The sequence below is a fragment of the Terrapene carolina genome, unplaced genomic scaffold, assembly GCF_002925995.2.
Source record: "Terrapene carolina triunguis isolate 2854851 unplaced genomic scaffold, T_m_triunguis-2.0 Scaffold21, whole genome shotgun sequence".
Taxonomy (NCBI): domain Eukaryota; kingdom Metazoa; phylum Chordata; order Testudines; family Emydidae; genus Terrapene; species Terrapene triunguis.
This window is the reverse complement of record NW_020664372.1, coordinates 37,477,131-37,496,765: the sequence shown is the minus strand read 5'-3', so window position 1 is coordinate 37,496,765 and position 19,635 is coordinate 37,477,131. Positions and strand designations below refer to the sequence as shown.

General features: G+C 42.9%; 1 protein-coding gene across 1 annotated transcript in view; it reads right to left on the bottom strand.

The window, feature by feature from the left end:
• The window catches only part of ST6GAL2 (ST6 beta-galactoside alpha-2,6-sialyltransferase 2), a 73,896-nt gene that overhangs the window by 23,160 nt on the left and 31,101 nt on the right, over positions 1-19,635 (bottom strand). The window contains exons 2-3 of the mRNA XM_024224363.2: positions 4,991-5,996; positions 1,090-1,187 (exon numbers count right to left, since the gene is read on the bottom strand). Coding sequence (XP_024080131.2) covers positions 1,090-1,187; positions 4,991-5,939 — 1,047 coding nt within the window. The 5' untranslated portion in view covers positions 5,940-5,996. The remainder of the gene's footprint in view (positions 1-1,089; positions 1,188-4,990; positions 5,997-19,635) is intronic.

Here is a 19,635-nt window from a genome sequence, read left to right as displayed (position 1 = left end):
ATGTTTTACGTTCAAAACACTGTAAGGGCATGAACTAATTAAATCCTCACAATCCCCAGATGGGGAAACTGAAAGAAGAAAATGAAGTGGTTTGTCCAAGGCCAGAGCTTAGGAAATCAGTTTTAGCAGTTTTTGAAAATTGAAAAAAATATATCAACCACAAGATGTCACTACAGCTCAACAAACGTTAACATCTGTGGAAGAAAACTTTTTTCTGGTTAGTTGAGGAAGTTCAGCTCAGACACATCGTCTAGTTTTCACTGAGGTTTCTGTATCTTGTATACATTTCCAACTGGACTTACAAAGAGGTGGAGTGACTTGGCCTACCTAGGTCATGCTCCAAGACAGCTAGCTCCCAGGAAAAGGTGGGGTGGGGGGTTGTAATGGAAGATAGGAGAGTTCCAGTAGCCATGCTCCTACCGGATCACGGGGACCCAGAAGCAGTATGGACGCACAAATCCTCTGCAGTGATGACTCTGGCCTTAAGCAGATACCTTGAGATCTGCAGACTTCCTCCAAAACTTTGCAAACCCATCCTTGATATCTTTGGCTACATCTACACTACAAGGGGGAGTCGATTTAAGATACGCAAATTCAGCTACGTGAATAGCGTAGCTGAATTCGACGTATCACAGCCGACTTACCCCGTTGTGAGGACGGCGGCAAAATCGACTTCTGCGGCTTTTTGTCGGCGGCGCTTACTACCACCTCCCCTGGTGGAGTTAGAGCGCCGATTCGGGGATCGATTGTCGCGTCCTGACGGGACGCGATAAATCGATCCCCGAGAGGTCGATTTCTACCCGCCGATTCAGGCGGGTAGTATAGACCAGACCTTTGTCTCAGAGGAACTCTGTGATTCCAGACTCCTCAAGTTTCCTGCCACTATGCAAGAAAACCCTGAAGGGGAGAACTGACCCTGAATGTTTCATCAGTTCTACATCATGGTTATGTCATTGGTGTGAATCACTAGTTGCTCACCAGATTATCCAACCATCTTTGTCCTTAAAATGTTTGATTTCTAAGATGTTAATTAAGCAATGTTATATTGTATAGAAATAATAAACACATGAGTTCACAAAAGATTCTGACCTGGGAGTTAATGATGCGCATGGTCGTTTTATTTCCAACATCTTTTTCATAGCCACGTGTAGGAGCAGAATTAAATCTCAGAACTGCATCATGAGAATCTAAGGGCACAAAAGGGCTACATTTATATATTTCTTGGTAAGATAAAACAATCTAATTTCAAGGAAAATGGATTTGTAAATTTTCCTAATCCTGGTACTGTATTCAGAGGATAAATATTCTACCATGAGGCAAAGCCCAAATCCTCTTTATCTGCCATATGTTACAACAATTGTTCAAATCCACTGGAAAAATGCAGAACAATCCAATACTAATTCAACTTGCAATGCATATGCAGTGTAGTTGCAGCCATATCATACCTCACCCACCTTGTCTCTTGCAATGTATACAGATTTACCCCATTTGGATAAAATTAGAATGGAAAGTTTATTAGTCCACACAATTTTGCATATTATTTCTACTGCAGTATATTAAAACAAATAATTCATGCAAAGATGCATTAAACTAGGTCAGTATGCAGCTATGTAATGATCATCACTGCTTAGATACAGAGGTCTATAATAGGCTTATATTTTATAAAGCAGAACTCTGTCCCCCAAACCTGCAAATCCAACCTCATTCCCAAAATCAGTGCAGCTCTTGTGGAATCTGTGGGTGGGCAGAGCTGTCAGCACACAGGCTCTATTCCTCCACAGCAACTTTAGGGCCCTCTCTGGCTTCCCGGCAGCTGGGCTCCAATAGAGCTGCACTGCTAGGGCTTTCCCAGAAACTGGAGTTGTGCAATTAGGAAGAGGAGCGCTGTATAACAGACAACTGACTTTGGCCCCAATTCAGCAAAGTGGTCAACCATATGCTTATCTTTAAGCACATGCTTAAATCCTATTGACTTCAGCTTAAGCACTTTGCTGGATTGAAGCTTCCATCAGTATTGTCTTTGTGAGCATTCCCTACTGCTTATGTAGATTTCAGAAGAGGTTGGAAGGGGGTGCAGAGGAATGATGAGAAAGGGGGTCAGTGAGAATGGCACCCCCACTACAGACAGTATTCTCCTGCTTTCACACCTGGCCCTGGGATCTACACAAGTTTTCTCCCTTCTGCATATGGAGAGAGAGGGGATCATCTAGGCCAAAGCATGCTACCCACCTCATCTCATGTGATGGTTTAACTGATGAGTACAATGAGTTACTATAACAGTTATTAATGTAACTATATTTAAAATGCACCCATCCATAGCTCTGGGCACAGCTACAAAATCATTCCACATGGAGCCCAGCATTCACTTTGCATACTACGCTGGTCCCACCCAAATTAACTCTCCCCTCTTCACCCAGGCCCTCGGCCTGGAAAAATAGTGGAGAGCTACTGCAGTGCAGTGCGACCTGAAGATCAACACATCCCAACTCTGAGGTCAACGGAACTACTTGTGGGAAATGTGAGATTCGGGACTGAGCCGTACGGGCCCGAATCTGCAAGGTGCTGAGCACCCCAGCTCCTTCTGGTACCAAGCAGGGAGGGGAGGCGTCTTGTACATCTCTGTGCACCATGCAATGGCCTCACATATTCTGGCTCTAAAGATTTTGGCTCCTTCCACCCAAACATGAGTGGCCTGATTTTTTTCCCCAGAAGCGTCAATGGGAGCTGCAGGCTCAGCACCTCTGAAAATTAAGCCCCTTACATTTAGGTGCCTAAATATGGGATTTTAGGACCCTAACTTTAGGTGTCCAGGTTTGAACGTTTTGACCACAATCTTGTGACCAAGGGGAGTTATATAGTTCAGTGTGTGTTTGTTAACACAATTTAGCACAGCGTCTTAAAACTTCCCACATCTATTAGTGCTGGCTTTTATATCACGTGTAAAAACCTTTTCTTTTAAAAGAAAAGTAAACTGGGGTGCAGTTTAACACTTGTATTAGCTGCTTTTAAGAAGAGTGATTTTAAACCTTGTGAAGTATTTTGAGGTATCCAGGATAAAGCTATAAAATGACGGATTACTGTTCACATGTTAAGGGGAAAATAAAACCTCCACATGACTTCACAACAGAATGTGATGCTGCCAAAACAGTTGTGCTTGCCATTAAATAACATGATCTACAATTAAAGTGTTTACAGTTGCAACATCTATTTTCTTTCAAAAACAGCTATGACGAGAGTCCAAAAAGCGAAGAGCAAATTAAAGTCTGTGACAGCATTTCTAATAGGAACACAGAAGAGGGAGCTAAAGGGCTACTAATAAAAAGTCCCTGTGATCCTCTTTTATCAATTTTTTGCTTCTGGAAAGATATCTAGTTACAACCCTGATATGCGTATCACAAACTACGAGAAGGCGCTTGCAACCTGGAGCTGCACCCCATGTTCTTCCATCAGAAGATCTCTTCCTTTCTAGTTGGTCTCTCTTCAGGACTGAAAATCTGTGCCTGGGGAAGGAGAAGCTTGGGGGCAGAAAAGCTGATGGCAGGGCCAGCATCACTGTTCCACCACACGCTATGTGTGCAGCGTGCTATATCCCACACCCTGACTCCAATGGAGCATTTCCAAATAGCTGGAGTGGGCATTAGAGCCGGTGCAGCAGAACAGGGGCCTTGCATGGGTGGCTCTAGCATTCATCAGATCCCCAAAGATGTACAGGTTCTGTGACCAAGCACTCCGCTAAGCCCTGACTGCCTGACAGAAAGTTCTGGAGGGGGCTTCTGAGAGAAACCTTAATTTTCGTTTCCCTGTTCCTTTCCCACAGGCTTTTCCGATGGAGGGGTTTGAAATATTTGACGAAGGCCTTATTAATGGTGGCATTTCAAACCTGTAACTTTTACTGGGACTCTTCCATTCAGGAGAGACACATCAGGTGAACATTCCCAATTAAACTAAAGGCTCCACAAGAATACAGAGTGAATGGCATGAGACTGCCATGACCAGAATTGTTATGAGGGAAAGCTTAGTGCCATGGAGTCAAATGGGCACTGAAGGCACCACAATGCCAGGGTGACCACCCAACACCACACCGAAAATACCTGTGCTGGTTTGAGACTCTGACACTAAAGGATTTTGCTTCATTTCAGTGACAGCACACAGTGGGAGGAAGGAATTGTTGAGCTACTTCACCTCAGAGGTTTCTAAATCAGTGGGACTTCTCATGAAATTGGGGGTTACTCAGTTTTGATTTTAGCTGCAGGCTGGCAGGGCACTTGTGCTGTGCTGGAAGCCCATTAGAGTAGTTTGATAATGACAGCGGTTCTAATAGATCACAGAGATTTAAGGGAAACCCGTGGCAAAGAGACAGAGCAGTAAGATGAAGCAGGTATGAAGATGAGAAATCCTGGATGATGGGAGGAATTACTAGTGTACATCCAAAGATTTCTACGGAAAGTTGGGAGAGATAATTCTTGGTGCTCCAGAAGCAAATGGAGGGAATTTGATGCATATATTTCTTCCTTCTCTTGATCCTTTTAACATACTATGATTGTGTCACATCAGTAAAGAAATCCTAAGACAACAAACAAAACAAAAGCTTTTCCTTACACTGTACTAATGTATAGACAGAAATACAATGAAGATTTTAAAAATGAAAGCCTGAGAATAAAACTAACCTGTTAAGGAAGTAAACATGCATCACACCAATATGTAAAACTGTCATGGTTCTATTAAACTCAATGCATTCTTTGTGCCCCAAACCATAATAAAATAAATAAAAGGACGTCACCCTCTTAAAATGAATGACTACCATGGGCCTGATTTTCTCTCAGTTATACTGGTGTCATACAGGAGTACTCCACTGAAGTCTATGGAGTTATACGGATGTAAAGCTGGGGAGAGAGAAGAATAAGGATCATCAGGCTTATCCCTGAAAAAGGATGGACCCTTTGATAGATGAACACACACACACTTATGAGTGAGATGCATTTTCACCCACCTATTTCATCCCCTAGAGAAGAGTTCAGTATTGCACCAGCAGACATAACTACGGCACAGCTTCCGAAGCCATGTGGATACAGTTTGCCCAGTGGAATTTGAGGAACGTGCTTTTCCCATCCAAGAGCTGAAAAGGGGTCCTCCTTGCCATCTATTGTTTTCACATGCACCCTGTCCTTGAGCTCACAGATGAGCTGATCTCCTGTCAGTCTGGAGTTTCGTCGTTTCCCTTTGAACCGCACCCCATGCTTGTTGGTGTTCAGATAGTCTTTCATAGCTTTCTGCAGGCGAGGGTTCAGCATCTTGGAGGAGATATCCCCTTTCCAAAGCCTATAAAGGAAGGATTTTGACATTGTGGAATATAACCCATCCCAATCATCAGACTCATCAAACAGCTGGCTTCTCCTGCGTGTTGGGTTTCTTTTCTTTGTTCTTTTCTCATGGGTCCATTTTTCCTGTAAAACATTTTCCTTCTGATCATCCTCATTGGGAGAGATGAATTTCACTAGCTCTTGAATGTTGCTGTGTTGCTGAGGCTGGCCAGCAGCAAATAAATAGTTGTCATCCCCTTGATAGAAAGCATATTTTGATTTTCTCCCTACCTGGGAAGGAAAAAACTCTTCTTCATTTTCAAAGCCATCCTCTAGATCAATCCACTTTTTAATGCTTCCGGTCCCCGATTTAAATGAATCTAAGAGATCTTCGTTAAGAAGCACCTCGTTCCTATCTATGGTTTCAGAGGATGATGGATCATGTATTGCTCCCATAATAACTCTCTGCTTGCCCTGAATGGGCAGGAGCCTCTTCGTCTCAATGTAAGAGAAGGAACTTGGAACTGGTTCAGCAGTGTTGCTATCTGTAAAATAGATGAAGATCACCAAGAAAAGGAGACCCCATGCAAATAGCCCAAACAGCATTAGTTGTTTCCATTGCTTCAAGTTAGGTTTCATGGCAATGCCTGTACCAACTCCTCTGTGCCTTGAAGTATTGGTGAAGGGGAATGAAACCTGAAAAGAATATCAAATATTAATCAAGAGCTGTTCTGAAAACAAAGAAAACGTAGAAGTATATTTAAAAGTTCTGGGAGGAGTAGGCTCAGTGCATACACAGCAGCGTGAGAGTCTCAGGGGAAGAAACAAACATAGGCGCTCAGGGACACCATATAGGTAACACATTTTGGCTCCATCCGCATGGTGACAACTGCTGGCTACAGAAGCAGTCTCTGGTGGCCAGTTTATAGAGCAACATTGGAACCTGCCCTGAAGGAGATAATTTACCTGTCGGCTTCTGCTGTACCCAATACACCAACTTGATTAAAAACAAAATTGATGTGCATTATGGAGAAAGTCCAGCTCCCTCCTCTATGGCCATGGAAGGCCCTCTGCAGTCGAACCACTATGATTCTTCAGTATAAAGGTCAAGGAATTATCTAGGCAGTGCACAGAGCCTCTGCATGGTACAGAGCCTTGCTGTGCAAGGGGCTAGTGAGGGGAGGCTCATAGGCAGGCTGGAATGGGGGCCTTATTCATTTACATGGGATACCTCCATTTTTATATGGTTAAATTATGCAAGTGGATGTACACACCGGCTGCAAGTTGTTCTACAAACTATTCAGCAACATATTAGCCTCAGGCTGTGCTGTGGATAACTGTGTAACCTCAGCATGAATTTCAAATATGGATGGGTCTTACTGCAGACTTTGAGCCCAATTCTTCTCTCACACGGGTATAAATCAGAAATAACTCATGTGAAGTCAATGGCGTTACACTGGAGGAAAGCCAGCGCAAGTGAGAGAAGAATTAGGCCCACTACTCCCACACAAACAGAAATATGCTGCATGTAGCAATATGCTGGCGGCCCATTTGTATTTTGAAGGACAAATTTTATTTGTCAAAGAATAATATCGAGCACAGTGTAGTGTGTCTATTTCAGCTGTGTCATCTCATGCTTATACTACTACTTCTATAGCCTGATTATCTAATGTTGCACCGGTTTTACACTGATGTATCTCTACTGAAATTTTCCTCAGCTGGTGTAAATTGGTGTTGCTTCATTGCACCATCTGATCTGGCCCAATGGCTTTAAAACCAGTGTAGTCCAGCAGAATATCAGGTTTTTTATATGTAAAACAACTGTCTTTTTCACATCCCCTGTACGACACATTCTGTAGTATTAGTGGAAAGAACAGAGTGGATTTTTGTATGCCAAGATGGGATGCCAAGAGTTAGCCTATTTCTAAAAGATAGAACTGATGGGACAAGCCACTAAATATACAGCTCAAGGACAGTAATAGACTTTAAAAAAAAAAAAACAGGTATAGACTTGGAAATTTGCACTTTACCCACAACGCTGGGATTGTGGAAGAGTTTTAGGGACAAAATCCTGGAAAAATGAAGTAAAATCTGAGTGACAGGACTTTACTCCAAGGAAAATACACTGCAGGGCTGATGGCTCGTCACAGACATTGGGACGTTCTTTACCACCCAGCTGACCAGCAACAGAAGAGCATATTATGGCAGGGTGGATCAGAGGATCAGCCCATACATCCAGACACACATGGGGAGGATGCCGTAATGCAACTGGGGCTTTGCAGATGCTAAGACCCGGGGGTGCCAATCACCCAACTTAACTGTGCAGTAAAGCTATTTCCTATCTTTCTAGTCTAGGCAAAGCCTCGAGCAGCAGAAGAGCAGCTGACTTGGGGCCTTACAAATGTCCAAATAGAGGCACAATATCACAGTGTCACAGCTGAATGGCCAAGTTTCACTGCAAACAAACTTGCTTCTAATACATGGAAGAAATTCATCAGTGTAACAGTGAACACATAATTCCCATGCTCCGCATACACTCAGCCTGGGTTATATAAAACACCTGGAAAAATACCTATTAGGCAAACTGACCCATTTCCTTCCCCCCACTCTGTCGGTGCAAGACAAGTCTCATGAGTGCTGTTTCCAGTTTTAAAAGACTCAAGGCTATTTCTGTCAGGAGACTGCTTACAATATGATTGTTGTGTAACTTAGATCTGCACTGAAGTTATTCTAACCGGCCCACTCAGTGTTCAAATGATTTGCATTTGTTAATCAGCATTCTTTGCCTGTCTGAACCACTCTCATCCCTTTTTATCATTTTCCCTGCTGGTTTCCATCCACCCTCCACTTTTCAACGACTGCCTTCCGGACAGCACACATGATGAGTTACCCTTTGCTCACTCAGGTGTTCCTCTAGCTGTGTATACATTTCATGTTTGCAGTGTTGGTCCCAGAATATTAGAGAGAGAAACGGTTGGTGAGCTAATGTCTTTTATTGGTCCAACTTTGGTGAAAGAGACAAGCTTTAAGGCATACACAGAGGTTTTCTTCCAGTCTGGGAGCTCTGTTTACAGTCAAACATTTGTCTCACCAGCGGAAATTGGTCCAATAAAAGATTATCTTGATTATCACTTCAAACGTTTTTTTTCCTCTTATTTAATTGGCCTCTCAGAATTGGTAAGACAACTTCCACCTGTTCATGTTCTCTGTACGTGTGTGTATATATATCTCCTCAATATATGTTCCATTCTATGCATCCGAAGAAGTGGGATGTAGCCCACGAAAGCTTATGCTCAAATAAATTTGTTAGTCTCTAAGGTGCCACAAGTACTCCTGTTCTTTTTACAATGGAGAATGTAGTTAGAAGGTAAGATAGTTTCTTCTTCAGCAAAGGTAAGTGTCTCCCTTTGGCACCCCTGTAGCTCAAGATCTTATCTTGCTGCATCTCTCCTGAGTGGTGGGCATCTCTAAGCATTAGCTGATGTCTAAGCTCCAACTCCCATCTGGAAAGTTTTTGTCTTTAGCCAGTTTGCTTGCATGAAAGCCAGTTGAAACTATATCTCAGGTCAGGGGGTCATTTAATTATTTAATAAAATACTAACAATGTATGGACAACAAAAGGCAAAACCATGTCTATTTTTTAAATTTCCAGAAAATGACCCTAATTCTCAATCAAAATTTTTCCAATGAAAGCATCAGTCTATGGGAGGTGTAACTTTGTTCTGCTAAGATTCAAATTACTGGTGTGCTGCCTCTCTGCTGTAACTCCCATTGTTTCCTAACAAAGGGCACTTTCAGTTTTTCTAAGCCAGGCCTCCTGACTATTTATTAAAGGAGAAGAGATGGGTGAAGGAGATCTCTTTGGAACATTCCTCCCTTTCAAGGTTGCCTATTGTTATATTAATCTGCATAGACCCCAGCAGCTAAGAGGTCGACATGGTTCAAGTTGATGTTCTAAGTTTTGCACTGTTATGTTAAACAGGGTTTTTCTTGGCTGCAGTTTTACAAAGAGCAGGGTCACCTTGGGGTTATTTGGGATACTGAATGTTAGTTGCAGGCAGACATTCCCAGGGTGCTGGAAATCAGACTAGAGTTTATTTCATGGAACCCTTACGTAGCCTGAGTAGACAGGACGTGCTTCTTTAGTCAGCTAATTTCATGGTATTAAGAAACCTCTGGCATGAGTCAAGACAGCTGGAGGCTGCATTTCTAGGGTAGAGAAACACACACACACACACACTTTTGTGAGGGAGGTGCCAAATTATTTTTAGCATTCTCACGGTTGCTGCACAGGCCTGTACAGTAGGCAGAAAAACTGACAGATCCCTGGGGATGGTGTCTGCCAAAAATATATATTGGTTTGTTTATGGCAAAGGAACTTGTCTATTGGCTATAATTAGGCCTTCTAATTAATGAATTGCTCTTGGACAGCTTTCTTGTTAGTATCTTTAATCATTATTTGCCAGATAAGTCAACTGTATTCAGTATTTCTTGTGGCAATGAAAAACAGTTCCTTTTTGTTTCTGCAGGGTCATCTAAATAATGCAGTGCTAATATATCTATAACGTTACTTTGTGTGCTTTGCATCAGATTGCCCCCTCCCAGGGAACACCTAAGGGGGGAAGAGAGATGGGCAATATTACCAACTCCAAGCTTTCAATAATCATGAATCAGGCTCCCAAAAGTTATTAGACTGATTTAAAAATAATGAACTTTTAAAAATAATAATTTGGGGGGGGGAGGGGTGTTGCCTTCTGGCGCTTGGGCATCTATAAGGTTCATGATTTCAAGCTATTCTCTGATTCTGGCAGCTGGGACTTTAAGAAAATCACCAAATATTGTGGGAATTGCAGTAAAGTCACTAGAGTTGGCAACACTACGAGCTGGAGAAAATCTCAGTGAGGTTTCTGTTGAGGATCATTTCCTAGATTATTCTGCAGGACAGGGGGACTTGGCTGCATAAACCCCGGGGTTTCAGTGGAGACCAGAACCATTCACATGGAGGCTTTATGCTTCTGATACCCGCTCACCCTTTACCACCTCCCTACAGGTAGTTGGCATTGGAGCCAAGCTGCCAGGAACTTCTCTACCATCACTGTTCCTGGAGCTTCATCAAATGAACTCCACAGGGCAGAGACTACTCAACTTAGAAGCTAACGTAGCCTGGGCTGGCAGGGGGAAAATACATGTGACACTCCCATCCTTCGCCCCATGTGTGGATCCCCAGCTATATGGAATGCTCTTCAGCAGATCTAGGAACAGAGGGAACAGTGCTGCAGAGTGACCCCATCTGCCAGCTAAAATGTCAAGCAGCCCCATCTATCACAACCACCAGCACTCACTTTCATAATCTCCATAACAGCCACATCTGATTCTCACTAATATTAAACATCAAGGGTGAAATCCTGGCCCCTGCTGAAATAAATGAGAAAACTCCCATTGAAGTCAATGGGGCCAGGATTTCCTTTCCTTTCCTAAGTTTCCTTTTCTAACTGTGGGCTCAACCAGGGACAGACGACCTCTCCATCTTTCATAAACTATTTACAGTCCCATTCCAGTTGTGGTGACATAATGAAGGGCTATGTCAAGTATGCGAGAGCTCTAGATGGCTCACCTACGGATAAAAGAACAAAGGTGATGGTATGCAACCTTTACATACATATACATGCCACCCAGGCAGCAGAAAGCCAATCAGCCCTTGGTGCAACTTGGTAGAACTTAGAGCAGGCTTGACAGGGCTTTAAGTTCCACCAGCTGGTAGTGATTCCCTAGAGGGAGTGGCCACAGCATAATATGTCCTGGCCACAGCCCCAATACGCCTTCTACACTGAGAAAGCCAGGAACAGGTGACACAAAGCCTGGGTTCCACAAGGAGAATCCCCAACTAGCTGTTTAAACCAGCTTTCCATCCCCTTTCTGATGCCACAGCAGTACAAAGAATACAGAGAAGGGCCAAAAATCAGCCGAGATATTATATAGATAATCCTCATTTCAAACAGGTTTTCTGGAAAACATTATACAGTATATAATAGTACCTACTGATGTTTCTAGAAAACAGCATGTTATTCGTCTAAGCAACAGAAACTATCAATACGTGTTAGCAATATACAGCCGCTGAAAGTGTCAGTTATCTCTAGAAATCTTCAGAATGAACTTCAGCATTACCACACTGTGTTACGTAGTCCTGAAAGAGATCCATTTCTCAGCTTGTCACAACCGTACCTGGTAAGGGCCCAAACCTGCAACTCTCACTCATGTGAGTAGTCTTTACACATAAACAGTCCAGTCTCACTGATCTCAGACCCTAAAGTAGCATGTTATTTTGTTTCAATTTGCTCTAATCCAACATTTTTTATTTCCCTTCGCCTATCATGAATTGAAACAGAGATTATTGTTAACGTTTATTATTTATAGTGTAATAGTGCCCAACAGCTCTGATTAGCATCAGGGTCCCATTGAGCCAGAAGCTGTACATACCTTGTCAAGGCTGCTTCCCCACTTTGAACTTTAGGGTACAAATGTGGGGGCCTGCATGAAAACTTCTAAGCTTAACTACCAGCTTAGATCTGGTCCGCTGCCACCATTCCCAAAGCTAATTCCCTTCCCTGGGTAGCCTTGAGAGACCTTCACCAATTCCCTGGTGAATACAGATCCAAACCCCTTGGATCTTAAAACAAGGAGAAATTAACCATCTCCCCTCCTTCCTCCCACCAACTCCTGGTGAATACAGATCCAACCCCCTTGGATCTAAAAACAAGGAAAAATCAATCAGGTTCTTAAAAAGAAGGCTTTTAATTAAAGAAAAAGGTAAAAATCATCTCTGTAAAATCAGGATGGAAAATAACTTTACAGGGTAATCAAACTTAAAGAGCTCAGAGGACCCCCCTCTAGCCTCAGGTTCAAAGTACAGCAAACAGAGATAAACACTCTAGTAAAAGGTACATTTACAAGTTGAGAAAACAAAGTAAAACTAACACGCCTTGCCTGGCTGTTTACTTACAAATTTGAAATATGAGAGACTTGTTTAGAAAGATGTGGAGAACCTGGATTGATGTCTGGTCCCTCTCAGTCCCAAGAGCGAACAACCCCCAAAACAAAGAGCACAAACAAAAGCCTTCCCCCCCCCCCAAGATTTGAACGTATCTTGTCCCCTTATTGGTCCTTTGGGTCAGGTGTCAGCCAGGTTACCTGAGCTTCTTAACCCTTTACAGGTAAAAGGATTTTGGAGTCTCTGGCCAGGAGGGATTTTATAGTACTGTACACAGGAGAGCCGTTATCCTTCCCTTTATAGTTATGACATACCTAATCATCTATGTGCACGCACAGTCCCTGCCCCAAAGATCATAAACCCAAAAGACAAACTAAACAAAGGGTGGGGATAAGGGCGAAACATACAAGTAAAGCAATCGTGTTGATGAGCCTGTGCTTTGTTAGCTCTTCTTCTATTTATTCAGTTATATTATTCTTTTTATTGAGGGGCCACGGTAAAGTGAGAGGGAATGGCAGGAAGGAGGGAACACAGATGAAAGGAACAGGAAAAGAGGAAGGAAAGGGGATATTGAGGGTCAGAGAGAGGACAGAAGGAAGGAAGGGCTAGAGCAGCGGTTCTCAAACGGTGGGTCGGGACCCCATAGTAGGTCGGGACCCCATTTTAATGGGGTCGCCAAGGCTGGCATTAGACTTGCTGGGACCCAGGATCGAAGCTCGAGCTCCACCGCCCAGGGCCAGGGCTGGGGCCGGGGCCGAAGCCAGAGCCCCATCGCTCAGGGCTGGGGCCGAAGCCAGAGGGCTTCAGCCCTAGGTGGCAGGGCTCAGGTTACAGGTCCCCTGCCTGGGGCTGAAGTCCTTGGGCTTTGGGCCCCCCGCCCGGGGCAGCGGACTTGGGCAGGCTCAGGTCTCGGTCCCCTCTCCTGGGGTCATATAATAATTTTTGTTGTCAGAAGGGGGTTGTGGTGCAATCAAGTTTGAGAACCCCTGGGCCAGAGAACAGCACAGAGGGCAGGGGGAGAGAAGCTGGTGGCAGAGAGACTGTGACAGTGCAGGGCAAACAGGCAGCCAATGAGACAAAGTGTCCCCAGTTTCAGTTGTTTTTTTTTTGTTTGTTTTTTTTAACAACATCCAACATCCAGAAACTGTGACAACTGGGGATGGGAGAAGGACATGATGCGTCTCGGCTGGGCTTCTTCCTGTCCTAGTGGTGCCAGCACCAGTTGCACTGGGGGAGTTCCTGCTGCTCTGGAGCAGGGCTGACTTCACCCATGTGTGTCCTACTCTGCTTTTCTTTAGCTTATGTCATTTGGCAGAAGGAGGCCACTGATGCCTTAGGCCCATGGAAAAGGAATCCCCACATTACAATCTGGGTGAACTGCAGGACCCTAGCAGTGTGTCTCCCTGCCACTCCCAAAGGGCTGTCTCAATCCCAAGGAGGTGCTTCACTGGTCCCCACAGCCCAGGTGTATGAGGAAGGGAGAAATCATTGGGCCTGGTGGGTAAAGTATGCCCCTTTTATTTCTACTATTCTATTAAATCAGATTTCTTCCTTGCTCTGAGTTCTGTGATGGACTTGTTGGTCTGTATTTGAAACGGAATGCATATTTTTATCATAAGCCTCCATAGGGGTGTTATTTGACACACAGTAGTAACTGTTGATGAGAGAGGAAATTCTAAAACACAAGTGCATTGGCACAGTGTGACCAATCATTTAGAGCACAAGCAGGAAACTGTACCCATTTTCAATACTCTCTGATTTTCTGTGGAACTGATTCCCCCTGCCCACTCCTTTCAATTTAGAGAAGTGAATGAATTTCTTTTCTCCTGCAAAACCGCAGTTCAAAGCAGCATGCTCCTGTATTCTGACCTCAGGTTTAACCAAGCATGACTGCAGGAATCTTCTATAGCATTGCAGCTAGAAATATAGAGGGAGGGAAATAAATGGCCCATTCAATAGAAGGAAAATACTCAACCAGCATATTTTTTTTAGGGATAGCTTTAGATATGTGTTTCTGCAGAAACACATAATTTAACAAAAGAAAGGAAGTGTTTTGAGTCTGTTTGTTTTAAGCTTGACAGGATGAACAATTTGCAGTCTCACCAAATCATACAAACCACAGTGACTACTCACAAGAAAAAAATGTTTTAACTCTTTGCGAAGTTCTACACGGTATGCAACAGCTCGTTTTATTTCCGCTTTCAGCAAGGTTAAAATAAAAGGCTTCTTTTCTTTGCTCTATAAAGGGTTGTAGTTGCTGTATTACTCTAACTTAACACAGCAGTTATCGCAGCACAAAATAAAACTCTAAATTGCTTCCTGGAAGAGAGAAATGTTTATGCTCACAATCATATGAACACAGTAATCATGGTTCCAAAAGTTATTTAAACATTATTACATAAACTTAGCCCAAACTCACATCTGATATCTAAGCAGGAATGGTTTGAAGAGTTTGATTTTCCATTTGAAGTCTGTAATGCTCTTGACATTTTTCCTTCCTTTACACTGTCAGAATATAATGGTAAATTCTACACCTACAGAATAAATCTCTATTGTATACTCCGGTAATGTATGAACTGTAGCACTTTGGTTTTTTTTAAATCTTGGATTTCAATTATATTCACATTTAAACTTGCCATTTTCCATTGGTACTAGAAAGGACAAAAAGACCTTCTTTTAAAATGAACTTTTAAAATATGAAGTGTGGTAAAAATGATTCTCATTTCTTAGTTTTATCTTTAGGCTAAATAATACTTGCCTTACACAAGCATATCTTTAGCAGCATAAGGACTATTCATACAAGAACTAAAGTCAATTGATCCTTCTTTAACTGTATAATGTAATTTATTGAATTATAATAGAGCATTTGAATCTTCACCATTATAATTAATGTTTTATTTATATACACACATGCACATATGTATATATGCATATACAATCTTCCCTACAAAACTTACTTTGTCTGGGCTGAAAGTTGGAATGAAAGATTTCATCCTGGGAGTAAGATTGCCAAACTAAAGAATATATGTCTCTAAAATGGGCCAAATGGATTTTAATCAAAAATTGAAGTTTTCTAGAATGACATATATTCATTTTTCTTTTGCATATTTAAAAAACACTACAGACTTTAACATGCCAACATTGCTGATGACAAGCCAACCAACACTAGCTAGATGTTTTGTTTGGCTTTATAAAACAAAATAATGTGGTATTAATGCATTTTCTCCATTCTGGCACTGTTGTGTGCATGGCTCAGTGATTTACTACTTTAGACCAACTTTAGATCAACAGATCTTTTCTGCTGTATGTAATTTGATGCTAACCACTGGATGTGGCCATGAATTCTACCTGTTTGGAAACTTTGCAGCAATGCAGGAGGTCTAAGAATTACCATCATTCAAACAGTGTGAGGAACCTTGTAAATTAAATGAAGATTATGAGTCTGATTCTTCACTGCCTTGCACATTGTCTTGTCATTTACACGTACATGCCGGGGATATAAAACATTGCCATTCTGAACTTTTAGTACTTTATATTCACTTTGCATACTTGTGAATATGCAATATGCAAGGCAGTAGAGAATCAGGCCCTTTGAAAACAATGGCATTATATCGGTGAAAAACTGGTGTAAGCAAGTCTGTCTGGGCTGCAAAATTAGCCTGGTTGGTCATTTTTGCTATGAAATTTAAAAGAAGGGTCCTGACTGTTCTCACACTAGTTTTGCACCTCAGTAATTCTATAATTTACTCCTGATTTACACCAGTGTAACTGAGACCAGAATCAGGTCCCGGGTGTATTTTTAGATTCATAAGCCAGTGCAGAAGATCTGTTAAACAGTAAATATATTTCTTCTGAAGCCTTAAATTGTAAGCTCTTTGACCATCTTTTCATTCTGTTTTTGTACAGCACCTAACACAGTGGGGTCTGGTTCTGCGATTTAGGGCTCTCAGGAGCTATATTAATACAAGCAACAACAACAACTTTTGATAGAGGCTGTTTGTGTGCCTTTACCTCTAGAGCAGGGATCAGCAACCTTTGGCACGCGGCCAATCAGGGAAATCCGCTGGCGGGCCAGGACGGTTTGTTTACCTGCAGTGTCCACAGGTTCAGCCAATCACAGCTCCCACTGGCCACGGTTCACCGTTCCAGGCCAATGGGGGCTGCGGGAAGCGGCGTGAGCCAATGGATGTGCTGGCTGCTGCTTCCCGCAGCCCCCATCGGCCTGGAGTGGCGAACCACGGACAGTGGGAGCTGCGATCAGCCGAACCTGCGGACGCAGCAGGTAAACAAACCGTCCCTGACGGGCTGCGTGCTGTTCCCTGCTCTAGAGGAAAGGCTCAATTTAAATAATGACTGAAGTCAGAAGCCAGTCAGTTTACATAGAATATATTCCCCTTCTCCTGTTATCCAACAGGTTAAATTCTCCAGATTCACATAACATTTGTTAGCATGTGTTTCAAATGCTGTGTCTTTTTGGTTTTCAGCCAATAAGCAGATCTATGAAATACCATTCACTTCACTTGAACACTCCTCTCTAATTACCTTTAAGTGACAAGGATAAGCAAATTCTGCTTAAGACATTTTCCTCATGAGGGGAAGGAGAAGCGAAGAAACGCAGCTGGTGGGCAGTTTGCTTCAAACCCAGAGACAACCTCAATTCCCAGATGCTGCCCCTGGGCCCTGCTTGGGATTCTGTCCTTCATATCAGCTAGCAGATGTTAGATACATTTGAAGCTCTCTTCTCCTCTCTCCCCCACACCCAATCCCTTAAGCTCCTGTAAACAGACCTCTCAGAGTAGGCTTATTGTGGTATAATTTGAAATATATCTGAGGGTCACCCCATCCCAAAACCACCGGCCAAGATTTATTTAGTAATGATCCGTCACAGTGGTGATATAATAATTACTTGGCAGGAGAGAGCTGGGGGAGGAGGAGTGTTGCACTGTGATAAAAAGTAGCCATGGTAATACAACTGGTTGTCCAAAAAAAAAAAAAAATAATAACAGGAATTTTATTTAAACCAGAACAAATGGAACTGGATTCCACCTACCTACAGTAACATTAAATAGCTGAAGAATATATATAATAAAAAAAAATGATTCAAATACACATACACACACTATGTACTTAACTAAATATAACTCTCTAAATAAATAAATATATCTATATCTATATGCTATAGGCTATTATCTTATAGGTCATCATAATTTTGTTCAAGGTTCCTCTTTCCCCAAATTTCTCACTGGATGCTAACACCCAAGTCTGTCTTTGAGCTTCAAGCACCTCTTGTGACTTCCTGAAGAGATGGATTCAACTCCAGGGATACTTGCTTGCAGGTGGGGGGAGGAGGTGCACATTAGACCAGATCCACTGGATCTGAAGGACCTTTGGTTCTCCTGTCCTGGACATCCAGAACAACATGAATCAATGATAGGAGATGACTGGAACCAATGCTCAGGAACAAACAGGAATGGATGCTCAGGAACACGCCATCACACATGGACGGACTTCACCAGCCAGCCTTACACTAAAAAGACCCTCATCTGCTGTCTGTCCTGCTCAAAACTCAGTCTGTCCACTTACTCTCAGTTTCTCTCCGTTTACTCACAGACTCTCTCCCTCAGGTTCCACACTGGCCTGCCTTTGTCCCTCAAACGTTCCTCTCTTCTCCTCCAACTTGCACTTCCTCTTCATCTCAGGGGAGAGAAAACAGATGATGCATTCACCCGGAACACACCCTAAATCATATATCCCCATACAGGATGGGGTCCCTTTACCATATTTACACATTGAGGGATCTCGTGGATGCTAAAAGTGGTGTTTCCACTGCTCTACCCTTGCCCCAGCCTGCCCATCCTCCATCTTCTTTTCTGGGTCCTCCTCTCTTGAATAGTTCTTAGGGCTAGATTCACAAAGGAACTTAGATGTCTAACTGCCACTTTAGATGCTTAAGTCACAGATTTAAGCTCCACTGGTATTCACAAACCTCCTGCTCAGCTGCTGTTGAATCCTGTAGGTTCCTAAATTTTATTCTGTAAAATGGGGGTATCAATTATTTTTTGTCAAGTTCCAAATTTCTTGGTCAAGGTATAGTCAAGGTCCAGATTCCAGAGAAAATAATAATAATAATAATGGTAATAATAAGTAAATAAAAAGATTTCAGGGTCCGTTCAAAAGCGTCTGGTGGTCCAAATATGGCCCACGGTCCGCCTATTGACTACCCCCGCTGTAAAAGTTTCCTAGGCACCTATATTTCTGTCTCTGTGAACATGTACTGCTGCCTCACTCTCAGCATCCAGACACCTATATCTCCTGCCTAAGCCCCAATGCAATGCACGTACTTGGAGAAGACAGACATTCCTCCGCCTAACTTGCCTCCAGGGCCTGGTCTGGTAAATGTGCTCAGACCATGCCTAACTCCATACGAAATGGCTGAGGGCATAGGAGGAAAGAAGGAGGATGACCTCCCTCAGAACTTTTACCCCAGTGGTTAGGGTACTCACTTGGGATAAAGGAAAGAAGGGGTTTGAACAGGAATCTGCCACCTCTCAGGTAAGTGAGGTTGTCCTCTTCCTCCAAAAAAGGTCACAGCTGAGAATCCCAAGCAGAGATAGTTGCCTCCCTCCAGCCCTGATTTAGGCACCCAACTTCCTGAGAGGGGCAGAGCTTAGCACACACCCATCTCCTTGGCATCTCCCATTGGCTAGCTAAGGTGGGGAACTGCCTAGCATGCTGGCTTTTGTGAATCCCATTCTTAGGTGCCTATCACCCTCCCTTCATTAGAAGCCTGAGTGCCTAACTCTAGATTTGTGAATCTCAGTGAGTTTCTAGGCACCTGAAAATTAGGCATTGGGATGCTGAATGTCTCAACACATAAGTCCCTTTGTGAATCTACCCCCCTGTGCCTACCTTTGTTAATTATTCTTCTCCTCCTCACAAAGCATCTTTACAGAAACGGAGATAAGTACCGCACCACCATTCATTCTTGTCCATGACATATTCCTCCATTAAGTTCAGCGTGGTCATGTCCCGGCCTATGCATCCTACCATCTAGTTGGTGGTTGGCCTCTAGTTTGGACTGACCTTGGTTATGTTTGCATTATTTTCTTTGGCATCCTATCATCTATTTGTCTTCTATAGTATGTCCACCACCATAATCTTTTCAATTGCAGCCAATCCCATCTACTCTCCTAACATCATTTGTTTTAAAATCATTCCACTTTATACTACTAAACCTCTACCTCAATACAACGCTGTCCTCGGGAGCCAAAAAATCTTACCGCGTTATAGGTGAAACCGCATTATATCGAACTTGCTTTGATCCACCAGAGTGTGCAGCTCTGCCTC